Source organism: Phyllostomus discolor, chromosome 7 (assembly GCF_004126475.2).
Source record: "Phyllostomus discolor isolate MPI-MPIP mPhyDis1 chromosome 7, mPhyDis1.pri.v3, whole genome shotgun sequence".
Classification (NCBI taxonomy): domain Eukaryota; kingdom Metazoa; phylum Chordata; class Mammalia; order Chiroptera; family Phyllostomidae; genus Phyllostomus; species Phyllostomus discolor.
This window is the reverse complement of record NC_040909.2, coordinates 46,960,591-46,974,021: the sequence shown is the minus strand read 5'-3', so window position 1 is coordinate 46,974,021 and position 13,431 is coordinate 46,960,591. Positions and strand designations below refer to the sequence as shown.

Here is a 13,431-nt window from a genome sequence, read left to right as displayed (position 1 = left end):
AACATAATGTGTATAAAAAGGAATTAACCACCTGGCTGGTGTAGCTCAGTGGATTGAGCTTGGGCTGCAAACGAAAGTGTCGCAGGTTCGATTCCCAGCCAGGGTACATGCCTGGATTGCAGACCATAACCCCCAGTAACCGCTCATTGATGTTCTCTCTCTATCTCCCTTCCCTCTCTTAAAAAAAAAAAAAAAAGAATTAACCCAAATTGAAAATAGGCAAAGGACTTAACTAGACATTTCTCCCAATAAGACATAGAAATTGCCAACAAGTATTGGCAAAGATATGGAAAAAGTGGAACTGCCTTGCTTTGCTGGTAGTAATGTAAAGTGGTACAGTAGCAATTCCTCAAAAAGTTAAATGTTAGAATCACTGTATAATCTGGCAATTCTGTTCCTGGACATACACCCAAAAGAATTGAAAAAAAGGATTAAAACTGATGTTTCTACACTGATATTCATAACAGCATTATTCACTGTAGCCAAAGGATAGAAACAATGCATCTGTCAATCATCAGAAAAATGAGTAAACAAGATGTGGTGTATGCATTCAGTGGAATGTCATTCAGCCTTAAAAAGAAATGAAATTCTGACACATGCTACCACATGGATGAACCTTGAAAACATGCTAAGTGAAATGCACCAGTCATCAAAAGACAAACACTGTATGATTGTGCTTATATGAGGTACCTAGAATAGGCAAATTCATGGGAACAGTAGAATTGATATTATCAGGTACTATGGGTGGGGCAATGGGAGGAGGAGAAAAATAGGGAGTTATTTAATGGGTACAGAGTTTCTGTTTGGATTAATGACAAAGTTCTGGAAGTAGATGGTAGTAGTTACACAACAATTATGATGTACTGAATGTCACTGAATCTTAAATATGGTTGTAGTGGTAATTTTTGTCATATATATTTTATCACAATTTTTAGAAATGGGGTGTTTCTACACTCATAGATAGACATTTGTGATGCCAGGGATCCGCAGTGAATAAATCACAGTGATCAGCGTGGGCAATGGAACCTATACATTCTAGTACAGTTAAGTGGCCTGGAGAGAAAAGGAAGTCTGTCCCATATTTTGAATTACATTGAATGAACTTGAGTTGTTACCAGTGAGCTTTAGACAAGCAGCTATGTCCTTAATGCCTCCTTGCATCAGGGAACAACAGGGTGTATTATAACAGCACAGCCTTGGTATCCCGTCGGGTGGCTTTGCTCCTCTTTGCATTATGGGGGTATGATATTCCAGAGGGTTTGATGAATTTTTAATATCCCAACATATTTTTTGATGTTCCTTAAAACATATCCCAACACAGGTTGTCCTGATGGGTAGTGAAGACTACCTGATGTTCACTTCCGTTTACTGACTACTTGTTGGGCCCCCAGACGTTATATTGGGAACTTAATTTTCATAACAGGTGTGAGGTGATTACCACAGTTGCCCACGTTTTTCAGGTAAGGGAACTAAATACAAAGATTATGTACTTTTTCTACTTAAAATCTAGGGATTAAACCTAAGTACCTTTGATTTCAGACCATAAGCTCTACAGTTTTTTCAGAAGTAAGGATGTGGAGGAAATTAAAGCAATGTGAGGAAAATGTGCATTGTTTGAGACGTCAGTGCCTCCTCACACTTGAAGTGGGACTCTGAATCTGGAGGATCCCATAAAGTACTAGAAAACGCTGTGACAAGACAGTCTTTCTGATCTCCCTACAGCACTACTGGTGGGGGCTGAACTTGCAACTTGGGGATTTCTTCACTTAAAAAAACTCTTGTCACAGTAATTTCCAAGATCAGTTAGATTTAAATATTAATAGAATTCCCTTTATTGAATATTTTCTAGGATAAAATTGTTGGTATGAAATTACAGTTCTTCACGGCTAGAGGAGGCTTCTGCCTCTTCTTCAGCCACAGTGACACCACACCGCCTTCACTCTCCTCAGACCTGCTCTGCCACCCTCTCACCCAGCAGCACTCCCCTTCACTTCTGTCCCCTCAAGTGAACTGCCCTGCATCCTCTCCTCAGCATTGGCCTTCCTCTGCTGTTTCTCCTTGACAGAGGGCATCCCAGCCCTCTCCTCTTAAAAGCCTGTAGCCAGTAAGCTCCCTCCCCCTTCTCTTCCTGACAACCACCATCATAGCACAATGCTCCTGGCACCGGGCAGAATCAGCAGGGTTTCGTTTTTTGTTTTTTGTTTTTTTTTAAGGCTTTATTTATTTTTAGAGAGAGGGGAAGGAAAGAGAAAGTGGGAGAGAAACATCGATGTGTAGCTGCCCCTTGCACGCCCTCCGGGGGACCTGGCCTACAACACAGGCATGTGCCCTGACTGGGATCGAACCAGTGACCCTTTGGTTCACAGGCCAGCACTCAGCCACTGAGTCACACCAGTCAAGGCAAAATCAGGAATTGTTTGTCAAATGGATGAAACAAATATTTGCCTAGGAAAAACTGGGCTCATTTTTCTGTAGAAATGTGGTCATACCATAGAACTATCATGATTATACTTAATTTACAGTTGCTTTAGCTTTTATAGATGTTTTGAGGCCCTGGAAATCATGCATTTCAACAAATTATTCTTTCTATATAAACATCTGAACAACTTAGTCCACACACTTTAGAAATAAAACTATAAGTTGAGGTCACTTGTGTTGTCAAAGTACTTAGGTTTGTCCCCCCCTAGAACATAAGCTCTAATAGGACTTTTTTGTCACTCCCTTCAGTGTCCCTTGGGCCCAGGTCAGAGCAGGACCTGGCACCCTGTGAGTACTTGGTAAATTAAGGCTAAATGAATAGGCAGCACTATGTGGAGGTGCAGGAAAGGTCATTAGTGGAAAATTTGAATACTTCTCCTTTAAATCATTGCTGTTGGTGTCAGTAAGCCAGATCAGAAGAATATATGTAAATTTAACATTTTCAGCCTAACTGCTTAGGCTTTTCCTAAGAATTCTGTGATGTGAGATAGGATGAGGAATGGCCTATTTGTTTTTAAACAGTTACATTTATTTTCTGGTATCTGAGACCCAGTCCTCAAGGTGGCAATGCCTAGTTTTTTATCAAAAACATTGAAAATAACGGTAGGATTACTTGATCAGCACTTGGTCCTTCTCCCCTCCTGAGTGTAATTTCCTGATGTGTGTTGTTAACATGGGGCAGTAGGCATGATTAACTTTGTAGTAAAGTCATTGTCCCTTCACCTGATCTCAATTACTTGCCCAGGGAAGAAAAAAAAAAGACTTCTTATATTATCATCTGGAGACCCTAAAACTTTACTTTTATTACTGATGAAGATTTCTACCCACCAACTTAGACCTGCTGTACCTTGGCCTTTATTGCTAGTACATCTTTAGTTTGTTCCATTGTCTTATTTTCAGAGTCCATCATCATTGCTTCTGCAAACTGTTTGTGGTTTGATGAAAAAAAGGTTAGTTACACTGGTTTGCAGGAGATTTCTTTCATTGGGTGGTTTGATTTGTTTTTCAGTCTGCTCCATCTGGACACAAACATCTGACAGTAGAAGAATTATTTGGAACTTCTTTGCCAAAGGAACAGCCACCAGTTGTGGGTCTGGATTCGGAAGAAGTGGAGAGGCTGCCAGGAGACTCCTCTCAGAAAGAGCCCAGCTCATTCCTACCATTTTCCTTTGAGCAATCAGGAGGGGCCCTTCAGTCAGAAAACCTGGGTGTCCGTCCTGTTGCCCACCACTCAGTCCAGCCTGAAGTCAGCTCCCCGGTGCTAATCACTCCTGCCTCCATCTCACAGTCCAGTGAAAAGCAGGCCCCAAGCTATGCGATCCCGTTGCGCCCTGGGCTCAGTCCCACTCTACCAGCAGAAGCGCCTACTGCACAGGTTCCCGCCAGCTTACCCCGAAACACCACCATGATGCAGGCGGTGAAGACCACACCTAGACAGAGGTCTCCACTCCTGAGTCAGCCAGTCCCTGAGCTGAGCCATGCCAGCCTGACTGCCAGCCAGAGCCCCTTCAGGGCCCCACTGAGCGTGACAAATACCGCTGGAACATCCATCCCAAGTGGTTGATCTTCTCCAGAAACTCAGGTTGACCCCACAGCATGACCAAATACAGACACAGTCGCTTGGGAAGGGTGCAGTGGCACCCAGCTTTTCTCCAGCAGCCAGCCAGCTGGCCACGCCTGAGAGCTTCATAGAGCCTCCCCCTAAGACGGCAGCAGCGAGAGCTTCCACCACCCTGAACAACATGGTGCTTGCTCCCCTTCAGGTACTGGCAGCAGGGTGGGTGCTGTAACTGAGTGGGATGAAACTGGAAAGACCATGGTTTTGATTAACATGAGACAGAGTCATTTTATTTTATTTCATTTTACTTTATTTTATTTATTTATTTATTTATTTATTTATTTATTTATTAAGAGGAGAGGGGAAAGGAGGGAGAGAAACATTGATGTGTGGGAGAAACATCAATCAACTGCCTCTCACATGCCCCCAGCTGGGGACCTGGTTTGTCTGCAGCCTTTATGCTTGCAGGATGACACCCATTTCACTGAGCCACACCAGTTAGGGCTGAGACAGTCATTTTAAAGAGACAACTATTGAGTCCTGGCTGGTGTGACTCAGTAGATTGAGCATCAGCCTGCGAATCAAAGGGTCACCAGTTCAATTCCCAGTCAGGGCACATGTCTGGGTTGCTGGCCAGGTCCCTAGTGCAGGGTGTGTGAGAGGCAACGGCACATTGATGTTTCACTTCCTCTCTTTCTCCCTCTTTTTCCCTCTAAAAATAAATAAATAAAGTCTTTTTTAAAACTAGAGACAACTGTTGAGCATGTCAGGGGCTAGAAGAAAGGAGAGGTCAGAAGTTCTGTAGTGAACAACCAAATTGACAAATGTTGTTATAATGCAATTCTACTTCCCCAAATTATTCCTTGATAAAAGCTGAGAAACTGTATTTTCCTATCAGGATATGTATTTTAGGGGTTTTTTGTTTGTTTTTGCCTGATAGTTCCAGAAGTCCTCATTTGACTCAGGACCACCCAGATCCAAATTATCCCAGTTGCTGATCAGTTCCCAACTCCCTCAGTGCGTGTTCAGTGCCTGCCTTGTGCCAGGCACACTCAGGTGCCGTAAGAGCATCCCAGGTTTAGAGGTATGATAAAGCTTCTTGGTGAACTGATGTTCACCTGAGATCTGAAGCTCAGTAAAAATTAGCCAGACTTTTCCTAGAGGTGTGAAAAGTGTTCGAAGCAAGGAGAGTAGCATGTGCAAAGGCCTAGGAATGAGAAGGCATTGCTAAACTCAGTTTTGTGACTGGATCCACTGTAGAAAAAAACTTGGGGGAGATGGTATTTGTTGATGAGCAAGACATTGTAAATTGTGTTACAGAGTTAGAGGTTTGTCCTCAGAGCCCTGGGGAATCTTTCCAGGGCTTTGAGGAAAGGATGGCATGATGGGAAAGGAGAAGACAAGTAAGCTGACCCATCAGGGAGGAGACTGTAGCAGTCACCCAGGCTTGAGTTGATGGAGGACTGAATATGGGAATGTGGACAAGCAGATTTGTTAAAAGTGATTGGTGAGGCTTCGTAGCAGATTAGGAGCAAGGGGGTGATGTTCAGATCTCAGCTAAACATCAGTTTCACCAGGAAGCTTTACTTGACCACATGTCTCCAAACCTGGGACGCCCTTACGGCACCCTGCTGTGCCAGGTGTGAGGCAGCCACTCAGAGAGTCCTGAGGGGTTGGGAACTGAGTGATTATAAGGTTGGTGAGTTGTGAGATCACAGCTGAAAGGAGGTAGTGCCCTCTAATTGTACTGCTTACTTTTCAAGATCTTAGCCTCATGCCCTTTAATAATAATAACAACCCCCAATCTTAACATTTTACTGAATAATGTTTAGAAGAGCCCATCATACTAATTGTATATTATTTCTTAGTTAATGGGATATTTTGTTTCATACTTTTTAAAGAAGAAATTTAGTATCTTGGTTACATTATTCAGTTGTCGTTTTGAGCCATTTCTGTTGAGGTTCTCTGCATTCAATGAGAGGAGAGTATCCTATTTAATAGTTAAGCATTATGCCCTGAAATGTGCCTGCTGCCATTGCCCTGACAACAAAGCTCTAGAAGTGTGGTCATCACTCTTGAACGCTACCCCCCTCCAGATTTTGACCTCTGGGAGAGCACCCTGCTCTCTAGCGTGCCTTCTTTCAAGGGAAGCTTATATGTGTGTGCCTTTTCATTTACTTGGCAGTATTGAATTTTAAGACCTAGGGCTTCATTGAGGTCTAACATATTTGCTCTACAAGTTCTTTCTTTCCCCATGAATGAGGACAAAATTTAGCATGTGTAAGTGTGACTCAGATGAAAACCGTTTAGTGCTACCTGCCCAGAGTTTAAATTACCAAATCAAGAGGTATGCTGCCAGGATCTTGCATCTCTGCAGACTCAACAGCAAAACTATGCTTGGTCTGTCTCCAGCTCTTACGAAGAGATACAGGTTCCAGCTTTTTCCTTAGCGATACCTTACAGGCTTTGTACACACCCCCCTGGAGAACTAAAGGGGTGGGGACCTGTCCTGCCACTCTCGTCCTGCGGTCAAATCATCAGTTGCGTTGTCACAAGTTCCTGTCAGCCTCTTCCCTCGGGAATCTAGGAACTAGTTAGTGTGAACTCCTGCTAGCGTTCCCTGTTGCTCACCTGCCTTTTTCCCCATGAACTAGGAGATCTTCATTGAAATGTACTGCATCTGTTCATCTTTCTTTTTTAAACATTGCAGTCTATGCAGCAAAACCAGGATCCTGAAGTCTTTTCCCAGCCAAAGGTGTTATCCAGTGCCATCCCGGTAAGGACTCTTGATTTTTCAAAGAACACATTATGTTTAAGTTCTGCAGGGTATGAAGTATTTGAGTGAAATGTTTTAGCTTTCAAGCCTAGGCCTATTGTAGATAACCCTCCTAGGCCAGACTCCCCCAGCTCCCCAGAGTTTACTGCTGTGACCTCTGTATAGACCTCGTGCCATCTCTCTGAATGGTTGTCTTCCCTGTGTGTACGAGGGCGGTGTCAGCCACAGGGTGGACAGTCACTCAGTGTTTGTGAATGGGTGACTGCTAAAAGCACATCAGCCAGGTTCTCTGAGTGGAACATAATCCTTGCCCTGGAAGAGCTGTGATGTCCCAGGTAACAGGGCAGCATCACTACCAGCTGCACTGCTGTCATTGGCCTCCCACTGCTGTTACGACAGAACCTCCCAGGCCTGTGTGATCTGTCCCTTTCTTGTCCTCCCTGCCCCATGTTTTGAAATTTGTTCCCACCCACTAGCCTTAAAATGCACAGTTATTTCTTTCAGTTCCTAGAATTTTGCATTTCCATTTGCCTTTGAATCCTTATACCTCTTCTCAAGTCTCGGATTTTAAACCAAAGCCAGCTTCTGGCTGGTCTTGCCAACTGGTCATTTCTGTGGCTCATCCTGCTGCATGATGATCAGCAGGAGCTCTCAGCCCAATGCTGCACCAAAAAAAGCTAAATGGCTCACACACCAAACCATAACCCTTAAAACTGTGGCAGGCTCTGTGCCATTTATACGTGAGGAGGGTGACAGGGGAAAAAGAAATGTAGATCTCTTGTTTGTTTTATCAAATGTGAGAATTATTAAAAACTATTGGCGTGTTCTGATGGTTAGCATAACTATGTAAAAAACACATCCAGATGAGGGGAGGGAGGTGGATGTTAATTTTAAAGAAATTGTATCTTTGACACCTGCAATGGTATAGTAAATTAATCCAACACTTCAAAAGAAACTAATATTTATGTAACTGGATTTTTTAATTGTCTTCTTATTGAAGTAGAATTTACATGTAATAAAATGCAGATTTTTATGAGTTTTGACATATGTGTACCCCTTGAGTAACCCCACCCAATCACCATATGCAACATTTCTGTCACCCCAGAAATTTCCCTTGTGCCCTCTTCCAGTCGTTTCCCTGCCCCCCATATAAAAACTTTACATTTTAATTTATCATAGCATTGTTCATATTGTGTATACCATGCTGTTTATCATATTTCCCTTCTGTGGTGATCAGACTTGGTTTCCCATAATAGCTCTACAGCATTCTTATCACATAAATGGGCTTCCTAACCAGATAGAAAGTGCTCAGATGCTTCTGCTGAATGCCAATCTGAACTCCACATAGTCACGTTGGACTCTGCTCCAGTCTCCTACTGTTCATCAGGTTACCGGGGGTTTCCTACTCTGGGACTGGCTGCTGGCTTCTGCACTTTGGTACGAAGTGACCATTGTTCCCCTGCAGGTCGCAGGCCCTCCACTGGTTACTGCAACGACCACTGCAGTGTCTTCAGTCCTGCTGTCCCCAAGTGTTTTCCAGCAGACAGCTGCAAGGGCCACAGACCTAGAGGGGAAAGCAAGCTCCCCTTCTCCTCTAACTGTTACTACATCAGAAAATCAGAGAAAGCCTTCCATTATTCTCAGCAAGTCTCAGCTTCAGGATACATTAATACATCTAATCAAGGTATGTAGGATATCAGTTTAGTCTTTGAATTTTCATTTTTAATTTAAAAAACATTATAAGTTCTTAGAAATTGGGTCATAAAGTAAATTAAGGACTAGCTAGGAGTAATGTTTCTCTCTTTCTGAGCGTATACCTCCAGTGGAAGACTATCTGAGCAAATTCCAAAATATTAATCATGGTTTTTCCTGGGCGGTGGGTGATTCTTTGGGTGACTAGTTATACAAATCCTTTATACAACCTGTTTTCCTAAGCTGCTATCAAAGACGTAGTCCTGATGAGGTCACTGTGGCATTACCTTCTCTCTTCCAGAATGACTCCAGCTTCCTCAGTACGCTTCATGAGGTCTACCTGCAGGTTCTGACCAAGAACAAAGACAACCACAACCTATGACTGGAGCAGAGATCAGTCTGAAGACAGAATCTCAACCTCAGAAACTAATGGGCCTCATCATGGAAACTTCTAAACAAAACATTGAGTTTTGAGAATCCTGAAATTGAGCCTATGAGAAAGAGACTCGTTTCTTAAGAATGTTTTCCAAGTGACATTCTCAGTGATAATGGAGGTTTCACTGTGAAGCATCACCAGCAGACCTTTGTTTTGACAAAAGAAAAAAGGGAAAAAAAAGGACCATTGTGTTAAGTTGTGTGGGTATTTTCATCAGCTGTAAGCAAGTATGTGAAATAAGGAGTCTGATTTTCAGCTGCTTTCACTTTCAAGGTCTTAGGAAGGAAGTATCACCAGCCTTGCAGCAGAGTTCAGCCCAGCCCGTACCCCTTTCCTCCTGTGTCCCCTGGAAACCTGAGCATTAGGCTGATAATCAAGTTCTGAACAGAGCAGAAGTCAGCTCTGTGTAGTCTAGCTTCTAGTTGTAAAAGATCAGCGTTGAAATTGACAAGACTGATTTGTTCAAATGAAGTATATTTCCTATGATTGCCTCATTTGGGCCTTTGAAGTTCTGAAAGTTGTGTTTTGTTTTTAGGTGTCCTCAGTGCTGACGTGCAGCAAGCTCCCAGGGTCCTGTCAGTCCCTGTGGTGGTATGGGAGCAAGCATATCACACCTTTGAAGCAAAGGCTGGGGCTAGTAAAGCTCAAATTTCTATCAAAAATCTTCACTTTAAGTTAAACTCTCCAGTGGTTTCAAAAATGTTACATTTGTGTGTGAAGCATAGCCTTATTTTCCTTTTCTGTGTAAACACAGAAGTCATTGTTGATTGTTTTCCTTAACACTTTGACAAAGGACCAGTGGACCAATCTGACAAAGCCATTTCTGGTTCCATTCCTCGAGTCTACTGAGAATAATTTTGAAGCTATGCAGAAAAGGGAGCTGTTACTCACACTGCCCTTACTTTACTGTAGTATATGGAGTTAAAACAAAGTGAAATTCAGAACTTTACCAATGTATTCCTAGGCTGTGACTACTTTTGCAGCCCAAAGTGTGAAAATATGTAAAGATGCTTTGTTATGCTGCTATTAATCTGCCATGATTTATATTTATTCTTTTATGGCATGTGATGGTGATTAGTAATATTTTAATGTAGACTTTGATTTATTTCAGCAATAGTAATTTTAAGATATTCTTTGAATGAAAGTGTCTTTGTTTCTATGATACAGGTCATTTTGTAGTATTTAACCAATTAAGATGCACTGCTTACTTTTCTGAGCACTATTTAATGATTGGGTAAAAACCCCAGTGGCTCAACCAGCTAGCGTAAGGATTAGCTGTGAATAACGCTGACAGGTGTGACGGTTCCTCGGGAACAATCATTTAAGCTTTAATGGTAACTCAATCATTAAGTCCATAGATTTTTTTTTTCCTAGCTGAGATTTTAGAAAATTACTTGTGAATTACATACTTGTTTTAGTTCGGTCTTAGTTTTTTAGCAAGAATGCTTTGTTGGATTGGCTTTTGTTAATCTAAACATGCTTCCTGGGCAGCTTTTCTTCTTCTCAGTTTAGTGTCCTCTATTGCATCTGCCTAGTTGTGTGTGAATTGTGCAGAAGTCAGGAAACCTTGTAAGTTCTCATACTCAATTAGGAATAGTTTGTTTACAAAGGTAGTGTGTAAATTCAGCAACCAAAAATGAATTGCTCATGTATCACAGGGAAAGTGAAGGGTAAGGTACGCAGAGTTACTAACACCAGGAGATGGAGCCACGTGAGCCACGTGGTAACAGGGAGCCACGTGACTGTTCTCTAAAAACAGCTGTACCAGTAGGTTTGATCACACCCCAAGTATAGTCTCGGTGGGCTCTGGTAGACAGAAGCATCAAGGGATTCTTGTTAGACATTTGAATGGAATGACTCAATTATGAAATGATGACTCAAGTATGTATAACATTAGAGGAGTTAAGAGAGAATATCCTAAGGAGGGTTTGTAATCAAATCTTAATTTTCATCCTTTAATCTAAGGGAATAAATATGGTAGATGGTAAAGAGAATCTGTGATAAGGTTTCCTTAATGTGAAAGTAAACTTTTTAAGTGCCCAAGTCATGGAGACTTGAAAAGGGTATGCCTGTTTCAACTTCAAAATTTATATATTGAAAGCATTTATATAAAGTTCAGAAGCCAGAAGTTCACCATCATGATTACCAGGAAGTTAAGGCCAGAATGAGTTCCTAGAAAAGTCAGGCCAAGCCTGGATAATTGCACTTGGATACCTCTGGCTCAAAAGTCCCAGTTCAGTTGCCTTATTCCTCTTTCAGGCGCACTCTCCAGAACCTCGTGCTAGCTTGGGTTGCATGTTTACATTGCTACAGTGTCTTTACTGGGACCTTCATTGAATTGTAATGGACACCAAAAGAGATGCTTATTGCTAGGCTTTGCAGAACTCCAGGTGATGTGCATTTAGGCCATCCTGTGTATCTGTGTGCCCACCCCCAACACCGGAGGTGGGGGTGTCACTGCTCTTCTGTTGTAGTTCATGTGATGTCTGTGAATGGACTCCTGCCCCTCCCAAATGACCTTGTTCCTTGAAGGCAGGAGCTCCTGGGATTTGTAAGGTGTGAGTTTGAATCCTGAGTTTTCAGATGACTGTCAGCATCAGGAGAAGCATTTCATTGTCTGCATGTGAATGTCCACAGCTTTTCTTCTAAGGCTTTTGGGTCATCATCACAGAGAGGTGTTTTGTTAAGAGCCTGAGTTGCCCTGGGTCCTTCTCTGCCAGAGGATGCACAGGCTTAGTTTAGGATATGTTGGACCCAATTTTGCATGTCAAACATTTGTTCTTTTTCTGCCTATGTTTTCTTGTAAAAATTACAACCCCCATGAAATCCTGTACTAGGTATTTTTAAACAATGCAGCTTTATTATTCTCCTCCCCAAAGAATGTAGTTTGAAATTTTCTCATTTTGATAGTAGAGGCCATAACTGCCACTGTATTACTAATAATGCAACATGAAATTGAAGGTGCCTAACTGCTTAAAAAAATTAAATCAGCCATCATACTGTAACTCTGGGCAAAATGTAGAAACACAGAGGAATGAGAGGTGGCACAGGTGTGAGTGGGCCCAGTCCCTGTGAGTAAAGACAAGGAGTCCCAGGGATGTGTGTCCTGCATTCTTGCTGCACATTTGCTGCTGAGCATGTGTTTCTTTCTTAACCATCTTTGGTTTTCTTTGCTTGTATTCAGAGTAGCTTGTGCCCTGTGTTTTCAGGTGTCTAAAATGTTAAGATCTGCACCAAGTAAAGCAACTAACACTGGGCTTTTGAAAAGCTGTGCTTGAGAACATTTCCCTGAGTGCACTGGGGCCTCGAGGAGCCTGTTTTTCAGCAAGAAAGATGTGTGCAATGTTTCACTTGGTTTTGTATTTGATCCGATACCGTCATTAAATGCTAAGATGCAATGCCCTTCACTTAGAGTGGGGAAAATGCAAAGGTGTGTTCCTTTTATCTGCGATTCCTTAAATGTGTTTTTAAAGTACGTGTTCTAAATGGTTTTTTATTCTGTATTACTGCTTTGGCCATGTGGCTCTCATGACTTTCAGTGTACCAGTCTCGGCTCCCTGGGAGGCGGGGGCGAGAAGCTCTGGACTTGCAGCAAGGTTTTTGTTCCATGAGCTCAGTACTGCATCATCAACATTTTTAATGGTATGAATTTTGTACCATCTGTGTATGTTTGCAAATATTAAGTTATTACGTGTTTTCAAATGAGCATTTTTCATCCTAAATTTTATATGTTTGCAAATATATTTTTTTAATAAAAGTTCAAAACCAAGTTTTAGCACCTAATAAATTTTAGCCGTGTTTTTATTTAATTTATAGAAGTGGAATCTTTTGAATGAGTTGTTCTACTTTGTCAGAGCCTAATACTGGACAGATGGGGTGGTGTGAGAGAACAAGGCTGGCGAAACCCTTGCCTACCTGTGTCCAAGCTGTCCCAGCCAGCCGGATCACAGGCCACATGGAAGCCTTAGATGAGTGGACATCTAAAGAATCTCTTCCTCAAAGGTTTCCCCTTTCCCATGGAGGATACATACAGTTCTAGTCACAGCCAAAAACACAGTTTTACAGGAGATTTGACAGTTTGGGTCATTCCCCAAATCCACTCCATGTGTACTGATTTCCCGTTGTGTGCCAGGCATCTAGGACAGGAAGGAAAGAGTGAGGGGAGTAAAATGTGATTATTATGGGAAATAGAGAAAAGTTTAAAGACAAATGGGTTAATCATATATCTCCCTAATAATGTTAACTTTTTAATGTCTCTAAACAGGATTCTCCCCAAAATGTTTGCCATACCTGCCTGCTTTCTTAGAGCAGAGCATATGCTAACTCTTGCTTTGTGACTGTTTTTATTCACACATGCAGCAGCCATCGTTAATGTTGCGTGCTCATTCAACACTTACGGATTGCTGTCTCATTATCTTCTTGATCTGCACAATAACCCGTTTTAGGTAGAAGGAAGCTGAAGATGAGAGGGGTTGAGGTTATGTGCCAAAG

At 42.1% G+C, this 13,431-nt stretch overlaps 1 protein-coding gene across 1 annotated transcript in view; it reads left to right on the top strand.

The window, feature by feature from the left end:
• Positions 1 to 12,192, top strand: part of DCP1A (decapping mRNA 1A) — a 59,469-nt gene extending 47,277 nt beyond the window's left edge. Inside the window, 5 exon segments of the mRNA XM_028517946.2 lie at positions 3,488 to 4,036; positions 4,038 to 4,241; positions 6,747 to 6,812; positions 8,278 to 8,496; positions 8,806 to 12,192. Coding sequence (XP_028373747.1) covers positions 3,488 to 4,036; positions 4,038 to 4,241; positions 6,747 to 6,812; positions 8,278 to 8,496; positions 8,806 to 8,886 — 1,119 coding nt within the window. The 3' untranslated portion in view covers positions 8,887 to 12,192.
• Positions 12,193 to 13,431: the final 1,239 nt, after the last annotated feature.